The following is a 22,185-nucleotide window of genomic DNA, read 5'->3' as shown; positions in this document are numbered from 1 at the left end:
ACTTACAAAAGTGCAAGCTGATAAAATGTTGAATTTCACATCCCAAAACCTGCAGCTATTTCAGATACTGAATCATGATCACAAATAGATGCAGAATATTCTTCACATTCATGTACATAATTTCCCTTCTTCACATTCCATAAATTAGAGTGTTTCTTCAAAATTCCAATCACTTTATGAGAGGATCCCTGAATACTTTGCACCAATCTGACAGACCACTTGTGTAAAAATAGCAGCAACTAATTTACCTACAATGACATACCAATCAAATGAAGATAAAAAAGGAGTGTTGTTAGGTGGTAAAACAAATGACAAATATTAAAGCCAGTTCCAGTGGCCAGACAATATAAGTGGTCAGGGTCTTGACCACACAAACACAGGAATTGTGAACTGAATCCCACTTAAGACATGGATGTATTCATTTTTCTGGATCATTCTCTTCCTGCGTAGGTAGTCCTATTAAACATCTAACAAAGGGTTTGAAGAGCTGCAAATTATTCAGTAAGCCAAGGCCCATACGAGTGGCAAGTGCCTTGAAAAAAGGAGACAAACCTTAAGTAATGAACTTTAATTATGTCAGATCTAACTGGATATTACAATGTACAGTATTCCAGTTACAGAGTTAGTACACTATAATCAATTAGCAACAGATGAAAACAACTAACATTTTTTTTCAATATGTCAGCTTTAACTGTCCAGATACTGAATGTCTGGAATGTACGAGGCGCGTCCACAAAGTAAGTTTCCCACTCGTCCCACAGCTAGCAAACCTTATATTGCGCGAAGCGACTGTGCGTACGTGATAGAGCAATGACGTAGCATGGCGCATGCACTAACGGTACTTCCCGCGTTCTCACAGTAGCATCGTTGCAGCTGTTGAAGATGGAGGTTCTTATTCCAGCTCCCGCCGACTGTGAAGTGCGGTCAGTGATAACGCTAGGCCGCACACGGCTCGACGGATAGCGAGTCTCCTGCAGGAGTTCAGCTGGGAGGTGTTTAATCATTCACCCTACAGCCCGGACCTCGCTCCCAGTGATTTCCATCTTTTCCTACACCTCAAGAAATTCCTGTCCGGTCAGCGTCAGCGTTTTGAGAATGACAGAGAGGCGGAGATGGTTGTCACACAGTGGTTCCAATCCCAGGCGGCAGACTTCTACGACACAGGTATTCAAAAGTTGGTCCCACGGTATGACAAATGTCTCAATTCCGGTGGCGAATATGTTGAAAAATAGCTGGACACTTGCTGTATCTGTTGCAATAAATATTTCCATGAAATTGTGTTTTGTTTCTGTAAACGGCCCCAGGGAAACTTACTTTGTGGACGAGCCTCGTACATGTGAAATCCCTGAACTGCACATATTTTGACTCCAAGCTCTTTAGCCTCATACGATGAGGTATGGAGAGAGAGGAGGTGGAGTACAGAAAAGCGACTGAGCCCAGTTGGGTGAAGCAAAAAGAAAGTATTCTCCAAAACATATGGTTCTTTGATGTGGATCATTTCCATATGGATGGAGTTGTCAACAAGGAAAATGTTTCATTCTGGACCATAGAACATACACATCACTTTCTTCCATAACAAATTCATGCTATAACTTATATTAATAGGACTGCTGATCAATACACAGTGGTTTGTGCAAGATGGAGCCAGGCCATACACAGCTAATGTGGTTCTTGATTTTGTGTATGAAACCTTTGCTTCCAGAGTGATTTCTCTTCAGTTTTCTAGATGCCATGATTGTGGACAGAGATGACCACCCCACAGCCTGGACATTCATACGCAGCTTGCAGGTCAACTCCAGATGGTTCTTCAAAGTTCATTTGTGAGTTTATACCTTTCTGTTATGACTCTGATGCAATGTTACCAACCCACCACAACTTCAGACATGTCTCCTGATAACTACTATCCATTGAAGAGTCCGATTCTGATTCCGAATGTCTCATGTGGCGCTGACCTGATGCTGTAGCCAGGATTGGATACTGCTGATGTATGCTGTAATCACCAAATGATTATATCAGACAAGACAGACTGTGTATATACAATACAGACTGATTCAGAAAAACCACAATATTTTGTCTATATTGTAAAGTAAGCCGTCACGCTACATGCCATATAGGTCGTTTGAGGGGAGTGGAGGTATAGCTCCTCTCTTCCTTGACCTCGGCACTAGATGGGGGTGAGTGGTCAGCATCATGCCCCGGCCACGCTTTACCCCTGGGAAAGGACCCCGGTACCCATTGGATAGGAGGCTTGGTGGGTCCCAGAGCCGGTCCGGACGCAAAGGCTAGAGGAAAAATCCTCTGCCCCCGTTGGGGATCGAACCCCAGTCGTCCAGCCCATAGCTAGTCACTATACTGACTGAACTATCCCAGATCCTGTCTATATTGTAGGGTAGTCAATTAGGAAGAGAAATGTTCAGATAAGACCAGTGAAATTTAATTTCATTACTAAGTCAAGAAATCTTAAATTTCCCAGTTTGGATGCACTGAGAGGTCACTGGTACAAATATATAAGTCTAGCTGCAAGCTGAAGCGCCACACAGCTGAGTGATTTCAATGGCTGACACGCACGTTAGGATATTCTGCTCACATAAACCACTTGCTCCTAATAAACTGGTATAGTCATATAAATTATTTGTTTCATAGTGTTTTAATGACACTTTCTCAACCATACAGATTATGTAGTCTTGAATGACAGGGTGACTGAATGGTAACTTGTAAAGGGTGTAAAAGAAAATGGCCACAAGCTGTTTAAAGGCACTGATACAATTGCAGAATTCAGTCAGACAGGCTGAGAAAAACTTGAGTTATGATAGCTCACTTCTGGGCCAAAAATCAAACTTCAAGAATACAAAGCAGGCATGCTAACCACTACACTGTGATATTTCATATGATGGTGAGTTGTTTCTATTTGTAACAGTGATGCCATGAAAGCAAAGAAGGGAAACACAGGTAATGCTCCATGATATTAAGCTTAGCATTAGATGGGGGTTGCTTTACCGTTAAAGGAAAGATCCTGTTATACATTGGATAGAGGAATGGGTAGACCTCAAAACCAGCCTCAACAAGAAGGCAAGGATAAAAATCAATGCCCCTGCTCAGAATCCGTGTGCGCCCTAGGCAGCACATGTGATGTGACAAAATGACTTGACTTGACCACTACCTTCATTCAACCAAATGCGCCATGGATGGTGAACTCTGTATTCTTACATGTGTACAGGGACCCTGATTCACCCTACATTTTAATTGTAAAGTGTGAAAAATCCTTGTTTTCTGACAGTATTTGTTAATATTATGTGACAAAAGTCAATGTACCTTAGCATCAGAAAATTCTCGGAGTAAACATAATGCAAAAGGCACCGTCTATTAGCTGTTACTTAAAAGAAGTAACTAGGAACTGTAACAAATGGAACAGACGCCTACAACTTCAATCTGAGCAATGAACAGATTAAGCGAGCACTGGTAGGAATGGTCAGTCCAAAGATCAGAGGATTAAATGGATCAGTTAACAAAATAAAATTCCTCATACAACATATAGATGATACACAATACCTTATGCCATTCACACAATCACTGTGGGCAGTGAATGACGTGCACGAAGAAAGAACTGTTTCTTCTGCAGTTGCTCTTGAAATCTGCAACATATCCCAAACACTAACACAACCATTCGTGTTACCTGCAAGAAAACAATACACAATACAATTTTGCCAGTTGTCCTGTATGGGTGCGAAATTTGGTCTCTCCCTTTGACGGAGGAACAAAGGTTGAGGGTTTTTGATAACGGAGCGTTGAGGAGGATATTTGGACCTAAAAGGGAGGAAGATGGATCATGGAGAAAATTTCACAATGATGTTAAATTTATTCTTCCAAAACAATGGTAACAACGCACAAGATCATATCCATCACAATCCAGAAAAGAACAATCAACATTTCACTACTGCAAGAACCGCAGATATCAAAAACAGTTTGTGTGCATACATCTGGAATAATAGGGCCTTAACTAAAAAGTAAAATTCTACAAGGTAGCAGTTTGATGTTCTGTACTCAGTATATGAACAGCTTAAACCTGATACATAATAGAAAGAGAAAAACTATGAATATGGCCATATTACACCACATCAAAAGTAACTTTGCCTTCAAAAACAATTTTAAATTACTTTTTTTACTTGTAGTCATACTGTTCCAAGTGCACAATACAATTTGTATCACATGTAGTTCTGTATACTGATTAGCGCTTGATTTCACTCACCAGACACAAGATATCTGGAATCAGGTGTGATGTCAAAGTACATCCGCTGGTTGGTGGCAACATCTCGCTGGACAGAGAAGAGAACGGTCCCAGGGTTCCGTATGTCCCAGCATATGACCTCAGAGTCCTTGCGTCCACCACTCAGTAGCTTAGTGCCATCTGGTGAGAACTGTAGGTGTGTTATTCCCCCACTATGGCCCAGGAGAAGACACAGCACTGACCCATTTGGTTCCGAATACACACCTGACACAAAACAAAACATTACATCCTCAAACCAAAACGCTTCATTCATATCAGTGTTTGTGGATCTGTGGACCCACATTTTATGCACACTATATTTTGAGAGAACTTTTTTCGTTCAACCATGTTCAGCAAACTTTACAATTTAAAGGAAAGATGAAGTTGCATAATAATGTTCAAAGAACAGGATAAAACATAGTATTTAGACATTTGTGGATGAAATTTGCAGTTTTCCCCACATTCTCTGTTCCTAGTTCTGCATACCACATAAATTAATATGGTCTCCCACTTAACTAGCATAAATGGGACCAAGTAGTAGGTTGGTCTATTCAGTGTTCAAAGTTTCAGGCGTGCCATGAATCTTTTAAATAAATTGTATATTCATATATTACAGTTATAAAAAGTAACAGCATCTCTTTTGTATATATAATTCATAATATATGCATATATATAACCACACACACACTCACTCACCAGTTCAAATGCTTGCATTCTCAGAGGGCAAGCATTTATATGCACATACATATTTAAGGCCATGCTCAGTTTCATAACCTCCTTTTCGTGAGGCGGGTTGCAGAACACTGGGTTAATTAGAAATCTGGTTAATCCAAAGTTACATTCTTTGCTTTGAGAAGCAATGAAAAAATAAAAAGGAATAAAAAATGTAGTACAAAGTTAAAAACCATAACTGACATTCACTAAAGAAAACAATGATTTATCAGTTGCAGATGCACCAAGGGAACAATGATATCGAAGATCACTGTCGCAACAGTATCATCCATGTCATATGCAACACTGAAATCCAAGGTCACTTGTAACAATGTGATAAAAGACATGACAAGCATTGACTGGCCCATAAAGTGTTCTATGCTTATGCCAAATGTAAAACATGCCTAAAAGGGTTGTGGGGACCCTCCCAGTCACCAAGACTGGTACCACAGGGCATCATGGCACGTGGTGCTGACCGCTCGCATCGTAGTGCTGTGCCGTGCTCCTACACACACCCCATCATGGCTATGACTTAACATGGTACAAATTTACAGAACTTCTGCATATCAATTTCTGAGGTCATATAGTCTCGAAGGAGACACACATGAAGTGGCCTATTTAAAATTACAATCCAGATATTTATGTCCTCAGTGAGACAGCTGGTTCCATAACCATGAATTGAATAAATTGTCATGGTAATTAATTTCAATACAGATACCATGAACAATCAGGGGTTGTTAGCATCATCAGCTTCATGGTATTCTACTATTTTATAAAGTTTATTTATTTCAGTAACTCAGATTATATAGTATGAGAGGATGATAATGAATTGGAAATGACGTGGAAGCAGTCGTGGCCTAATTTAAGGTAATATTTTGGCATTTGCCTGGAGGAATTGAGAAAAATCACAAAAAACCTCAGTATAGCTGGTCAGTTCATCTGTAATGTCTTCATTTATTGTGTGTTCTCATAAAGATATTCCTGTCACAGATCTCAAATAGCATATTTGTGCCAACTCCAACTCTCTTTTATCTGTTGTTCTCAATATCAGGGTTTCTAATCCATATGTTGAAATCAAGAATGCAATCAGATTTACATACTTGGCAACAGGCTGGTTATCTGTCCTGAGGGTATTTGAATAAACAGTGTCTCCAGTGGACTGATTAGCTAGATGAACACTACAAGCTCAATTAACACACGCCCTAAACGCTGTATGACCTTGAACTGCCACTGAAGCTGTATGTTATCTGTAGGATGGGTTTTACTGGCAGTATTGTTCAGATACCAATTCCAATCTTATCAAAATAAAAAAAAACTAAATAAAAAAAATGTATTTCAAGACTTTGTCAACATAAAGCACTCTCAAAATAAAGAGTAAGTAGGCACAGAATCAATACATTTCAAATCATCACGCTTAACAAATAACACCTACAGATTAAGATTATCACTGTGATCTCTCATATTCAAGGATTCATTCCACCAACACAAACACATTCATACTACAGAGATCACATGTCTTCAGTTCCCCACAGACCAGAGGAGGAACTACATAAGGTATTACACGAGTCTATTTCAAAGTGGCCATTGGACAAAGACACCTGTGACAAACATTTGCTGTTAAAAATTGTAGGCATTATTACACTAGTAAAAAACCTTCATATTGTATTTTAAAATAAATGCACTTTACAACAATAAATCAGACTTTCTTTTGATGAAGAAACAGATTAAATGGAATAATAAAACATTCTTAAAGAGTTTCAAGTTCAGTACAAAGGGCAAAGTGAAATGTAATTTGTAACAATAAAAGTTCTTCTTACCTAGCAATAAACATAATTTTGTCATCACTCATAAAATTACTCTGCTGCAATGTTTAATACACCAATTAAATAAACTGGACTAAAATGACGGTAAATTTAAGTTAAATTTTATTCGTGCCGTTTCATTACATGGGAGACCACCTGTCCTGACGTTTTCTGTGGTTTACTTCAGTTCAACACAGTAGATTCCTTTACAGTACCTTGACCACTTCCTTGTCTATGAACCTCACAAGTTCACTAATCATGATATAATAAACCCCTACAGTTGACAAAGTATCATTAAATAACCTTCAACTCATTCAGAGTGATGGTCACAATCTCAGGATTTAATTTAAACACAATAAAAGTGAGTCAGATAGTAAAAATACATTGATAAATGTTGTTTGAATAAGTATTCACATGTAAGACTTGAGGTTCTCACAGTGGTGAATATGAAGATTTCTGTCTTCTGGGTTATTGCGCTGTGTAGTCTGGTCGATGTTAACCAACGTTTCAGAGGTCATACTGCCTCCGTCATCAGGGCCCTGATGACGGAGGCAGTATGACCTCTGAAACGTTGGTTAACATCGACCAGACTACACAGCGCAATAACCCAGAAGACAGAAATCTTCAAGTATTCACATATTTTTCATTCAAAAACATTTAAAATGTTATCATGTGCTGCAACCTCTGATGGGAAAATAGTTTTCTCCAGAACGCCTGATCTATTTTAGGAAACAATCATATTAAAGGGTTAATAACGCTGTAGAGTTCATGTAATAAAGTCAAAATGAATTAAAATGAAATAACTATGAACAAGAATGAGGAAGAACAAAAACCAATTGTGGCCTGATTTGTGATAAAATTTATGCTCAAGAAGCTTCAATTATGGTTAAAGCTTTCTGTCTGAGATTTGAACCAAAATATAAGTCACATGAGTTATTGCTAAGCTAATGAACAAAGTGAGAGAGAGATCAACAATATGTAATCAAATGCTTTTTTGCTGCTGTTTTAATACCTTCCATCTCAAAGGTCCACATTACAACACTAATCTGTTATCACATTAAGGATACCAGATTTAAATCTACAATTCTACATGTAAATAAGCTACAAAACATTACCATGCCACTGATCAAGGCATATTTTGAAGGTACATGATACAGGTTCAATGTGACAAAGTTCAGCAACTGTGGACAAATTAACTCTTGACAGCTTCTTCATGTATAATCCCAGGATTATTTTAAACCCCATGATTACTTTTGAAAAAACGAAACAATCTGTGTTCATCACTAAAACTAGAAATTTAAAGTTCAAGGTCATGAAGCTCTGTACAAAGATCATGCTCATGGAAGTCCCTTAAACAGAGAGATTAAAATGTGTAAATTGGCACAAATTATTTACGTAAACCTACATGTACAAATAAATTATTCCTGCATAAAAAATGCAATATTATAACGAGCTGAAATATCATATTTATTATAAATTCATTAATAGGGTATACACAAAAGAATGGTGCGGTTTCAAAAGTTAATAAAAAAACTATTCTCACCTTACACTGTATGTTGTGCCCGTGTAAGATGAGAAATAATTTTTTTATTAACTTTTGAAACCGCACCATTCTTTTGTGTATACCCTACATATGTACCAAAATATAAATATCAAGTCAGTTTTAAATGTAATTTTATAGTTTTTATTTTAACTCTTCATATGTTATCACTCATAAACAATCAGTTTTTTTGGGAATAGCAAACAGATTTCTTACAAACTGGATGGTGGAAGTGTTCAGAATTATTCTGTCACTAAAGTCCACAATTACTCTCGGACCCATGTACAATCTTGCTCAAAGATTTACATAGTTGTTCTTCCAGACCTTGAAGCTAATGACTCAGTTACATCTAGTACCAAGATTTGGATCATTACGTTGAAGATTCTTAAAACAACTTCAGGCCACAATGATTATCTTTGTCATTGATAAGATTTATAGGGCTTGTGTGTGGGAGGTACCTGTGGTTAAAATCTCAGCCAGAGTATTTACAGTATCCTGATACTTCCATCAATTTTCCCATGTGATTCATAAATCAGTACTTTCAAACTGATCAAGGAAGTGTAATGGTTATCTCCAGACTTGTATTCAGGAAATTTCCAGTTGAATCTCAGCCAGGAAAATGGATATGCTTACTGTGGGTTTCTATTGTTTTCCTAGAGTTCTCCAGCTAAATGCCAGGATAGTACCTCAAAACAGGTCATAACACCTTTTAAAAGTCAGTACCTATTCATCATTCATAATGACCTCATCTCTTGAGACACTGCATCATCTATATTACTGAAACAGGCTCATAAAATAACTAAAAAGTAGATCAGGCTTTCAGATAGATCACATAAAGTTTCACTTTTAATTTTTACTTCAGTGAAGTAAACCATTATCTGATCACATTTAATGTTAAATGAATTCTACAGTTGATAGACTATAATTAAATAACTAAAAATGATAAGCCTTGTCCTAGAGGGACTAAGAAAAGCTATGAAAGTATTCGTCAGAATGGACAGAATGGAATCTTAGGGACAATTGAAAATGGGTTCATTAACTGTAAAATGAGACATAATCAATGATGAATGATATTTATTAAATGAAATGATTCATGACTTGTGACAATGAGTTGCATGTAAACACAGCCCACCATTACATGTTCCAACACTTCTACTTTGACTAAACTTATCACAAACTTCATCCTTATCTACCTCCATGCACGATATATAGGTTATCACATTGGTCCATATCATCTCTACTTACTTGTGATTAAGTTTGTCATACTATTCCATGTATTTGCTAATTTTAGATAAGTCTTTAGATTGACCCACTCCACAGTAAGATGCAACCTACACTCTATAAAGTTCATCTTAACATTAAACTCCCACCTATGCCTAGGTCTTCCCAGCGACCTCCTCCCTTCAGGCCTTCCAACCAGTACCCTGTAAACACACCTCCCCCCCCCCCATGCATGCAACATGTCCCACCCACCTCATCCTTCTTGATTTAATTATCCTAACATCAGGTGAGGAGTACATAACTCTGGGTTAGTAATTTAATCACTGAATCATTAAGTTCACAGATCATGAAAATAGAGAAAGCCGGGATAGCTCAGTGAGTATAATAACGATGACAAGTGGGGTTGAATTTCTGACAATACAGGATCCTTCCCATTGCCACAGTAGACAGGTACACATGTTGTGCGAGTAATTGTGACACCTAAATGCGTGATGTGTAAGCCGAGAGAGGGGAGTTCAGTAGTAGTGGGGGTCGCACAGCCTCAGCTGTGGTGACGCACCGATCTAAATACAGCTAGAGCTACAAACCAACTGAAGCTGATACCCCTCTAGCGCGTGCTTAGGACGGGTCCATCTCATACGACGAAAATCAGTCATTCTCGCTTGGCCTCTACATGTTTATATACATTTTCGTTTCATAACTTATCTGCATTACCCAAGCATAATTCTGGTCCCAGCTGGTATTTGTGAAAATGTTTTGATAGTTATCAAGAAAATTAATGTGTTTCAGACTAAGTTTTGGCCTTCAGTAATGTCAGACAGGGTTAATTAATTTTTTCACTGTACCCAATTTAGACTTATTTACACATTACTGTTACACAAAAATTGAATTTAAATTTCGGAGAAAGAGAATCCCTTTTCCTTCAACATATAATCTAGATTTGTTTAGTGCACGTATTTTTATTTATTTCTCCCAAATTTAGTCGGCACAATGTTATTGAACACATATTTTATTTTGTATCCAGTTACAAAAAATGTAAGTAAAACATAAGTGTGCGGTTCTGTCAAATTAAACATAGCTAGAAATTAGAACCTTAAAGAAAGAAGCTCCACCAAAAATATGGCAGAACAACTGTTTGCAACATCTTTGAAAATGAGATAAATTAATACTAATAATATGATAGCAGTTCTGATTTGTCCAGCAGAATTCAATGAAGCTACACTAGAACGCTTAATCATGAGGGAAAACAAAGGAAGAGACTCTGTTTCCAGTATAAATCTGAGTTAAACGAACATTCAGGAGACTGTCATGCAGGAAGATGAAAGAATACCATCGATTTCTCATAACTGTTTCCATGGGCCCCATGCCTCTTTCCACCTCTCAGAAAACCTTGCCACTTACCAATGGACTTGGTGTAGCTCCCAACCACATAAATATCTGGCATTGCTGGATTAACACAGATGCATGATATAATACCAGTCTGCCTCTGTGAGGAAAAGGATGACTCTGTAAAGAGTAAAGAACAACTCTCAGACCAGAATTCAAAGATAAAATACTGAAAACATTTCATTGGATCCCAAAAGGAACACAAACATAATATTTTTTAAATTAAATTAAATCTACTACTGCTTCTAACGTTATGCTTAATTCTGTGTATTAAACTTAATAAACTTTATGTTGGAATATAAATTGGATTTGTTCTACACAAGTAAATTTTTAGAAATTGTTAAGTATGTCTGCTCGGAAAATTAAATACAAGTGCACGTGATACATACTGATCTCAGTGGTGCAACGTTCTAAACTGTTCAAAAACTTGACATGTGTATTAAAGTCCCACTTGAAGCAGAGATTTATATTCACATTATTCTGATGTCTGTCCTCCTATGTAGGAATACACCTTACAATAGCCAATTCCCCATCTCAGGAGTGATATAAAAATCAATTTTGACTCTCAACACCCCCTAATGGCTGACATAGTCTGAAAGAATTATTTTATTAGTGGATTTTATTAAAAACTTTCCCTGAGTAGGTTAGTTCATTGGTAATATCACTGATTTGTTTCTGGGAAATTCTCTATTTGAACTCTAAGCTAGAAAGCAATCTATCCTGCATAAGGCCTTCATGGTTTTCCTCCGTTCCTTGAGACAACAGTCACAGTAACACTTTTAATACCATCAATAAATTTCTCATCCTCCAAATTATCCAGTCTAGGTAAAATTCCATTTAATAAAATAAGAAACAGGAACACTGGAGGAGTATAGGATTTTCCCAGTTTTTATTAGTTCTAAGGAAATTAGTGAGATTTGACTTTCCTATGTTGACAAGTACAGAGATGAGGATGAAGACAGGAAGCTCCCTTGAAACACCGGTCAGTATCTACCGTGCTACACCATCCCAGAAGACAGCCATCAACTTTCCAGACATTCTACAACTATTCTTCCAGACAAAAGGCTAAACATTATTTAAAACTTCAACTCACGTTTCAAATTTCTCGTTTCACACTGTCGCCCTGGATTATTTGTGTTGAATATTCTTATGGAATTTTTAAAGCCACAGTATAATTTCTCACCAGAAGGACTGAATGCCAGGCTGTGTGCTGCTTCAACTTCATCTACACTGAAACAGCAGAACAAATGTTGTGGTTCTGGTACATGATTCCACAGAGTAAATCACATTCAGTCTAACCCTGTTATCCAACCTTAAAATGCATCACAAATGTTAACTACTGTTCTCATTTCTGGGTTAAAATTATAACTGACTTTGTAGTTAAAAGGAATGTATCTTTGCGAATGCTAAGTCTGCAGAAACATAAGATAAAATGGTTGATGATGAGATGAAATGATGATTAAGCAAACTGAACTGGAATTGACTGTGGGCAAGTTTCAAGACAGTATCCAGGGATTTGCCTAGAAAGACTGAGAAAAACCATGAAAAAACTCTATCTGAACACCCCATGTTCTGGCCAACAACTGATATGGGCATCTCACAAATATAAGTCAGGAATGTTACCTGTTTGGCTGAATTAATTTTTTTGTCATTTTATAATTGCAGAAACACTTCAGGAACTCTTATAAAATTTAGTAATGTGGAGACAACATTAAAATTTGTTTGGTGAATTTAATTTCGGTTCACATTGGTCTGACATTACTCCTTCTGTGTACACTGAATACCGCAATCCCATGAAACAATAAAGCCAAGAAGAGGAAAAAATAGCATCTCATTAAAACCAATACTTTTCATTTGAAACAACTTTTGATACAGCGTTTGTTAAAATATGAGATACAAGATAAAATATTTTCTGATTCCATATTTGGTATCTTTAGTGTAATAAACTTTATATCAGTGGTTCTGTACTTCCCATACCACAATTATATCTGTAATAAATAAACGCAAAGAACAACCAAGAATGTAAAATTACAAAGAATACATTTTGAAAATACATATGTTCAACTGGATTACACCTTTGCACTGTAAAAGACAGTTCTACTCTGAAATCAATTACATCAATAGTAGGTCTACTCACGCGTTGTAAGCCCGATATGTACAGCGCAGTTCCCCAGTAAAAGCATCCCAAAGGTGGATGGGAGAATCCTTACTAGTGCTCACCAGGCTAAAATAGAGAAACAACGTGAACTGAAAGACTACATTCACATCAAAGACTTGAACCATTCTACCATCAGCTCATTTTATAAATTTTGGTCATGTCTGTCATGATGATTACTTCAGATTATGACACTATCAAAATCAAAAGTCTTTATACTATACAAGTTTAATTACATTTACATTTGCATTGGGGAACTAGAATGCAAGTCATGGTGGTAAAAAACCATTACTCATAGTATGAAGAATATACCTTTACAAAATCTTTGCTATTTTAAACTTGAATCTTTTTAACTGGTGAGGCCAGCAGCCAGATAGTCAGCTTTGGCTCTCAGAGGGTTGTTATGCCACGGATTATTTATACCATATTTTTCAGTACGCACGACTCAACCCATGCTGCCTGAGAGAGAAAGCACTGTGCTGGTCTGCCTGCCAACTCCTCACAACCACTTTCTCACTCTGTGGAAGCCCTCAGGGTTCAGCATTAATTTACTAGGCACCTGTTTCAAAAATCAATAACTCTGTGTGTTGTACGATTCTCACGCTAAACAGCGATCATTTCCCAAAAACAGCATTAACCAGTTGATCTTTGTAATGGTGAATAATTGTGTTTTCTTTGCAGTATGGACTGAATTCTTAAATACTGTTTAGGTTAGTTTCAACTTCAAAGAGTTAAATGTGCGTTATGCTCACCAGCAGGACAGCGGGTTCCATGAAGACATAAGTGGGTACCAGCAATAATCGTATATGAGTCCACCCTCTGCAACTTGCAGGGCTGGCTTCAACTCAGCCAATATCCTGCCTTCTTGCCAAGACTCCTGACAGTGCAGCTCTGGTGGCAGATCAAATACCCGTAGCACATTGTCATCACTGTTTGTCAGGATACATGTGCCATCTGGTGACCTGCAACACAATCATAGGTCCTATATTGCTTCCATTAGCAAGTAGTAACAAGATTTACTTCGAAGATTTCCGTCTTCTGGGTTGTTGCGCTGTGTAGTCTGGTCGATGCTAACCAACGTTTCTGAGGTCATACTGCCTCCGTCTACATGTGATAAAAGTAATAAAAGTTGTAAAGTAAATTTAAACCACATTACTAAACATACCAGCATGCCTCTACTGGTATTGTAATGGATCTATTTATAAATGCTTTTCAGACAATAAACTCCATGCAGTAAGCTCCTGCAACAAGAAATTAAATCAAATGTAATTTTATGTACCTACCATTTACACCCCTTCATGCAAATGTCTTCCTTCTTATTAAATTCTCTCCAAGCCCTAGTAATCTGACTGCTATTTTCAAATTTGTACTCCTGTAAAGAATAACTTTGTAGATCAGTTGCTGCAGAAATAATTTCCTGTGGAGCTTCTTCTGCACTTGAAATGTTATCAATATGTTTCAAATGAGACACTGTGTGGGAGTCTACCACACTGTCTGCTTTTTCAATAAGCGTATTTGTTACAAAGATTTCTCCTTGATTACACTTTACTTCCATGTCTGAGTTCATGTCATTATATTCATGATCATTCCCATGTAGGAGCTCTGCCCCCCTCTTTGTCTCATTACCTTCTTCACCTTGCTTCGTTAATGATACATCAGCACTTAATATCATTTGAACATCACTCTCCTGTATGCAAATTTCTTCAGTTCTTTTGTTGGGATCAGATGATGCTAATGGAATAGGCACAATACTGGGTTCGTCAGAATGAATAGCACCAATACACGCATTGCCGTAATCAGATTCTGATTCGGCCATGTTTTATTTGATAATTCCAAAAAAAGTATTATGCCAACTAAACCCTAACCTTACAACATAACCTCAAATAGTACCATTCAGTATAGTCGTTTCGTACTATCTTTTTCTTTTATCAAGACCTCTGTACATATCACAATATTTCACAAAATCTATTAATATGACTCTAACTACAAAATTTATCATAATACACAAAACTGTCAGCACAATAACGATAAACAAGGTTCACATTCAGCCTTACACACAACCACATGTAAGCCCATCACAGCCATACTACAAGCGCGAAATTCGAATTACCAAAATCCTGCACGTACTATTGGAATCGCAACAGAAAGTGTTCCCAAATGTGCTCAGCTTAGTTCAAATTCATTACTTCATTACTGGCTGCCCTAGAACTAAACTGTGGCAAGCAGCTACGTAATATAGGGTTAAAATCCCCAGCTCACCTATGATAATGTTTAAATATCTACTGCATAGGTTACACAGTATAAAAGTCAGGATGACTGTTGGAACATGACTGTTGTCTGGGTCGGTGAGTGACTCATCGTCCTGATGATGGAGGTAGCAAGGACCTCTGAAACGCTGGTAAAATTCTACCAGACTACAGCAGCATTACAACCCAGAAGACAGCCATCTTCAGAAACACAGCCGTGAAAACCTCAAATCTGACTCTAGTCTATTGCAAGAAACTGCCCATCAGTAACTTGTGCAACTGAGAAAATCTGTGAAATACTGGTATGCCAGATAAGGAGTTTATTTCACTTGAACGTGTGGGGAATTCTTTTAAAATGCTATGACTTTTACAACAGTACAGTACTTTGTTTCCACAGTTGGAAACACAGATTGATAAGATCTGAAGTGCATGCTAAAGCATAATGAGTAAATAGAGCACTTAATTTATCACCTGCCTGATCGTCTGGATCAATGAATAAAGTTGAAGCAGTCACTCTGTTCACTCCACTTTGATAGAGATAAGCTATCAACTTGTCACAGATAATAGCAACTGATGAGTGGTCAATTAGTGGTTCTGATCCACAAATAAATCTATTAATTCTCTGGGACCGAACGCCATGGTCGAGTCATGCACTCCTGACTTATATTTTGGAAGTCTCGAGTTCAAATTTCGGCCAGGAAACTGGCTATCCTGACTAAGAGTTTTTGTGGTTTTCCCCAGTTCCGCTAAATGAAATAATAGTACTTTAAATTAGGCCATGACCACATCTTTGCATAGTATTATGTGAAGTTTCATGCTGACTGGTCATGCCTTCATACACTACTGTGGCGGTTTTTTATGCATGCGAAACAAAATAAATATTATGCATTTTTACAAAATCATGGTGGATGCTGTGTCCTGAAAACATGAGACTGACATTTAATTCAAGTATGACTGGAGAGGAAGCTAAACTTTGGTAACAAAAAGAAATGCAATTGCAAAGAAACCCAGGAAATATTTTGAGTGAGATTTCAGGTTCTTACAGAAGCTAGTACTGAGATGATTGTTTTCTGAGATATTGCACTGTGTAGTCTAGTAGAAGTTTGCTGATGTTACAGAGGTGACTGCTGCATCTATGATACTCTTATGATGGAGGCAGCAAGCACCTATGAAACACTGGTTACTTTCTACCAGATTGTATGGTTCACCATACAATCTGGTAGTCATCTAGAAGTCATTTCATCTTCAGAATGTATATTATTTGATACTAATACCAGTGTAGTCAATAACTGAAAATTTGGCAGAATTTAAGTATGTGGGAATGATGGAAAGAATTCAAAATTGCATTAATGAAGAAATAAAGAGCTCGTTAAATGTGTAGAACACTTGCTACCGCAAAGTTCAGAATCTTTTGTCTTCCCATTTCCTATGCAAAAGTGTAAAGCGTAAATGTAAACTTTTTTAAGGAGAATGAGATGGGATGGCATGAGGGCAATGAGAAATGCATACAACATTTTTCTGAAAGAAACAGAAGATTTAGGCATAGATAGGAAAATAATATTAAAATGGATCTTAAATAAATAAGTTTTAAGGATATTGACTGGGTTTATTTGGCTCAGAAAAGGGGACTGTGATGGGCTCTTGTGAACATGGTAATAAATAAACAGTTTCCGCAGAGAGAGACGTATTTCTTAAACACATGAGCATACTATTATCTTTTTAACAAGAACTCTGCTTGATAAAGTTTCTCGCTGTAGTTAGTTAATTACTGACATCACATTAAGGGATATGTGGCCTTTTTTCTGTGCAGGTCTTAGATTTGACACTGTATGAATTTAACGTAAAATTATTCTGCATACGTTTCCTTTCCCTAACCTCTTATAATGTCAAACATAAACGTAGTGGATATGATATATATTAAAGGTCTATATAGAGCAGATGACCATCTCTGTCATACAACACTTTTATTTGTTTCATAGAAAATTAACCCTATGGGGCTCATCACCATGGCAGCCAAGATCTAACTGCAGTAGAACAGGGGATCTGTGGCAGGTAAATTAGTAATTGGTAAGGTTTCTGTCCGGAAACTTAACTTTTACTCTGACAGTATTCTATCCATCAGGATGATGACAGAGCTAACCAAAGAGCATGATCTTTTATTTAGTTATGATTTATTTGATTATACTGTCAGTACCAACTATACAGCATCATATAATAAGATATTTAATGAATGACAAATTTGAAGGGCTGTGGAAGTAAACAGTCATGGCCTACTTCAAGATACTATCATGGCACTTGCCTGAAGGGACTGGGAATGAAAATGAAAAATCTGTAATGATAGGTGGTCTCTGGGTTGAGATTTTAACACAGGACTGGCTTAGTATGAACCTGGAGTTTTCACCATGACATTCAGTGAAAGCATGATATCACAATGACAGTTGCTAATTTTGTTTCTTTGCATCTAGTTTTACAGATATTTATTTATTCACTCATTCATTCACGCAGTCATCTGATGATACTGATCAACTCCTAAGGATGAACTTGCTAAATTAGCCACTGAATTCACAAACATATGAGTGATAATTTTCTCCTGAACCATATATAGGCAATAAATAAGTATATAAATAAAAATGTTTCATTTGTAAGTAATTCTGGAGAAACAAACTGAGAGTTTAAAAATCCAGCATGGACACTAAAATTTTTGAAATTTTGTTTATCATATTCTACATGTTTCAAACAGGGATAACTTTGAAAATATCAATATGCATCAGCATTCAAACAAAATTAACATGGTTACACAACTAAGTAATAATAATATAAATTTAAACTTCACGCTGTACCAGAAATGGTTACATTTTTATGTACATTTTATAACAACAGATTCCCCAGTTTCTGACACATCTACAACAGTCAGGAAACAGTAAGCAGATCAATAATCCCTATATTCATACCCCTCCCAGACAGAATATTTAAAATTTACAATATTCCACAGAGATGGTTCAGGCAGCATTATATGGTAACCAAAATGAATTCCTCATACAGCCTCGGTCTTAACAGGGTGTTATAGAGACAATGTAATTAAACTTTCACACTTAATATTTTACTGTTTTTACATTCTGGTTACAATGAAAGAATAAATGGTCTTCATCTAATGGCTATTTCTTATCTAAAGAGGCCAGCTACAAAGTTTCAGATTAAAAGATGACTATCTAAGAGACTGGACTATGACTGGACCTGAATAAACATGTGGAGGAATCATGCAAAGTTAAGTGGATGCAAAAACAGTAAAAAATGAGAGTCTTTATACTTTATCTGCAGTTAATGTGATAATGAACAGTATATAAAAGCATGATGCCCCCTTGGTGAGACAACTAACTGATCTTACTGTAACAAGAAGCATCAGAGCACAAGGTAAGAAAAGTGCTGAAATATACTTAGATACAATACAGAAAATTCATCCAGAACAAAGTTTGCAATTAATATGAATTATTTTTTCTTACATCTAACAATGCTTTTCAGCTAAACAGGTTAAACAATGTCAGATGGAAGGGTGATATATTGAATGAATTGAAAGGGATAAAAAAAAGTAGTCATGGTCTAGTTTAAGGTATAATAAAAGCATCTTCCTGGAATAATTAAGAAATACATAAAAGACCTGAGTCCAGATAGCCAGACCTCAAGCTAAGTTTTGAACATAGGGCCTTCTGAATACAAAGTATGAGTGCTATAAATTGAACACTGTGTTTGATTACACTAGTTTAGTCATAGCCACATTTAAAATACTATTTTGGAATTTTCCTGGACAGACTAAGGAAAACCATAAAAAATTCTCGGTCAGCCCCTTTCTGCCTCATATTATTAGGCCAGTGATATATGACATGTATGTAGTAATTACAGTAGTTCATCTTCAGTGAGATGCATTACAAACTTTGGCAAAATTTAAAAATAAAATAATGGTTCAAACTGTGTCAGAGTCAAATTTAGATGTGATTGCTGCATTATTACAATTGAATCAGAAAACTGTTGTTTCATGCCAGAAGATAAATAATAGGCTCTGAAAGTATACTGTCATGAACAACAGAAAATTATTTAGTTTTCATTATCTAACACAATATAAAATAGTAACTTTTCACTGTATTAAATAAACAAACTCTTTCTGTGCAGATGAAACTCTCAATCATCTTTTTGGCAGTTGTTGGTCTGGCATGTGGTAAGTAATGTTCATGTCTGGTACAGAAATAATTCACAGAATATGCTTACAATGAGTTCTGCTGATATCATTTTATATCAATTTATAGGAAAGTCACTGCCAACCCGCAGTCTCCAGGACGACCTCAATGATTTCCTGGCACTTGTCCCACTTGATGAGGTCCTTGGCATTGCACTGGACTACCTTGCCAATGATGAACAAGTTCAGGACTTTGTAGTTTACCTCCAGTCTGAAGAATTCCACAAGATTATTTTAACTGTTGAAGATGTGAAAGAGCTTAAGGATGTGAGTATCAAAATGCAGCCATGTTCATTTACCAAGCCTTAATCTGGTATAATATCTGACTGGTGGTTATATTGCTTTTTCTAGTTTCTTAAATTCATCAACGACCTCGGCATTGATGTTTATGAAATCTTGAATCAAGTTCACGAAATCCTTGGCTTGCCTCCATTTAAGCCAGACAAGCACTCTCGCAGGGGTGTAGGAATCAATGGTCTCATCAATGATGTAATTGCTGTTCTTCCGACTGACAAACTCAAGGAACTCTTTGAAGAGAAAAAGGAAACCAGTGAAGACTTCAAGGCTCTGATTGCTGCCATCCAATCCCCTGAATTTTCGGTAAATATTTAACATCTGATGTTTAGTGGAAATGTTGATGGATTCTCTGCTTGTAATATGTGTAAAACTTTCTATGATGAACTAATTTGCTCCACAGAACATTGTAGATGCTCTGCGTGCCATAAAGGAATACCAGGACCTGCTTGAGAGTCTCCGTAATAAGGGAGTTGATGTGGATAATATTATCGCACTCTTTAGGGCTCTCTTTGGATTGTCTCGGCGAGGTAAATTTTGTTCTCTTCATTAACTGTGAATGTAATGAGAATTACCATTTCCTCCTCATTCAAGCACATATATGTATTTTAATTAACATTAATACTTTAATCAAATTATCATTAGTAAATTCAACACTCAGATTTTCAAAGTTTCCACACCTTGTACACAGGTATTAAGGTGACATAAACGTGCACTGAAATAAAATTCTCAACATTAGGACTGAGTTTTATCTCCACCTGTCAAATTAATGCAATTGTCACAATCCTAGCTTGTAAGAAATAAACTCAAATGTGCTTCATGATGTTTGTGATACAGGGACCCGTAATCTCCAGGATGACCTCAACGATGTACTGGCACATATCCCACTTGATGAGGTTCTTGCAATTGGACTAGATTACCTTGCCAATGATCAAGAAGTGCAGGAGTTGGTAATTTACCTTCAGTCTGCAGAATTCCACAAAATTGTTTTGACTGTTGAGGCTGTACCAGAATTTGATGAAGTGAGTATTACAGTGTATGTTTTTGTGTGTTTACTCTACAAACTTCAATTGGACATGAAATTTGTTCTGTTAACCTCTGACTGGTTTATGTGTTGTTATTTCTAGGCTCTTCAATTTGTTACTGAACGTGGTATTGATGCTAAGGCTATCGTAGACCAAATCCATGAAATCCTAGGCTTGCCCCCACATTCCTCAAGCAAGATTACTCGCAGGGGTTCAGGAATCCAAGGCCTTATTGATGATTTGGTCGCTGTTATTCACGTTGACCATCTCAAGGAACTATTTGAAGAGAAACTGCAAACCAGCCAAGACGTCAAGGATCTGGTTGATTTCATCCGATCATCTAAATTTGAGGTAAATATTCAGCATCCAAACATTGTGTACAAATGTTAACGGATTATTTGCTTACAGTTTAAACATACTTCTGTAAGACTATGATGAATGTATTTATTTATTTATTTGACAGAAAATTCTATCAACTCTGCGATCCATAAAAGAGTACCAGGACCTCCTTCAGAGTCTTCGAGAAAAGGGAGTTGATGTCGATGGCATCATCAAATTCTTGAAAGACCTCCTTGGTTTGGCTCGCCATTACTGAAAGTTTGCATGTTTAACGAGAAACTGAAAAATTTACTATGGAACTTGTGAATTTGGAAACAAAATGCTGATGCATACATAAATAGTAAAATCATATTTACATGTTAATGACATATTAAATAAAACTTTGATGTATTATTTTAATCTTTAATTTTATCTTGTTGATAACTGAGCCCATTCCTATCATATACATCCACAATGTAACACACATTTTATTTTTTTTATAATTGCCAGATAAGCATCGTCCTATATAAACCTTTCTCCTCTTCCAATAATGTAACCTGTTAGTTCCATGATTATTTCTAACTCACATTTCTATTGAGGAAATCTATGTGTCATAGAAACATAGAACCTTTATACATTCATATGTAGTACTAAAACTGTGGAAAGGATAAATAAAACAAACTCTAGAGTCTCAGAAATTTTTATCAACTATTTCCCTTCAAAAAAAGATTGTTTTCGATTGATAGCAAATTTTGGTTCCACCAGTCATCTTTCTAGGAAAACACGTAGCTCTCACTTATGAACGTGGCTTACCAATTCTGTGCATTTTAACTTGTTTATACCTGTCTTAAACATACAATTATGCAATACTCAAACTGAATCTGTCAGTTATTTGAAGTAAATGTCATTGTATGTGCTTGTTGCTGTAAACAAATGGATTCTTTAGTTAATGCACTGTGGTTGCAAAAGTTATAATAATTAATATAACTTTTAGG

The 22,185-nt window shown here is 36.6% G+C and overlaps 2 protein-coding genes across 3 annotated transcripts; one reads left to right on the top strand and one right to left on the bottom strand.

Moving 5' to 3' along the window:
* Positions 1–553: 553 nt before the first annotated feature.
* WDR79 (Telomerase Cajal body protein 1 homolog) lies at positions 554–15,191 on the bottom strand. 2 transcript variants are annotated; one of them, XM_022083657.2, is made up of 9 exons: positions 14,970–15,191; positions 14,363–14,810; positions 13,832–14,041; positions 13,062–13,148; positions 12,018–12,154; positions 10,940–11,044; positions 4,247–4,489; positions 3,550–3,673; positions 554–1,990 (listed from the first exon to the last, which is right to left on the bottom strand). In XM_022083657.2, exons 2-9 carry the CDS (start codon positions 14,749–14,751, stop codon positions 1,840–1,842), a joined length of 1,446 nt encoding a protein of 481 aa, XP_021939349.2. In that variant the 5' UTR covers positions 14,752–14,810; positions 14,970–15,191; the 3' UTR covers positions 554–1,839. The 2 variants fall into 2 exon arrangements, with proteins under 2 accessions (XP_021939349.2, XP_021939348.2); XM_022083656.2 differs by having other exon boundaries at positions 14,363–15,191.
* A 3,451-nt stretch (positions 15,192–18,642) lies between these two features.
* On the top strand, positions 18,643–21,610 carry LOC110839463 (uncharacterized). Its single transcript, XM_022083663.2, has 8 exons — positions 18,643–18,736; positions 19,490–19,535; positions 19,624–19,820; positions 19,905–20,153; positions 20,251–20,377; positions 20,685–20,869; positions 20,975–21,223; positions 21,336–21,610. The coding sequence occupies exons 2-8, from the start codon at positions 19,490–19,492 to the stop codon at positions 21,465–21,467; spliced, it is 1,185 nt and encodes a 394-aa protein (XP_021939355.2). The 5' UTR covers positions 18,643–18,736; the 3' UTR covers positions 21,468–21,610.
* The last annotated feature ends 575 nt before the right edge of the window (positions 21,611–22,185 follow it).

Source organism: Zootermopsis nevadensis, unplaced genomic scaffold (assembly GCF_977971745.1).
Source record: "Zootermopsis nevadensis isolate Lab colony 2312 unplaced genomic scaffold, Znev_1.0 Znev_ptg000010l, whole genome shotgun sequence".
In the NCBI taxonomy this organism is placed as follows: Eukaryota; Metazoa; Arthropoda; class Insecta; order Blattodea; family Termopsidae; genus Zootermopsis; species Zootermopsis nevadensis.
This window is presented reverse-complemented; position numbering and strand designations above follow the sequence as displayed.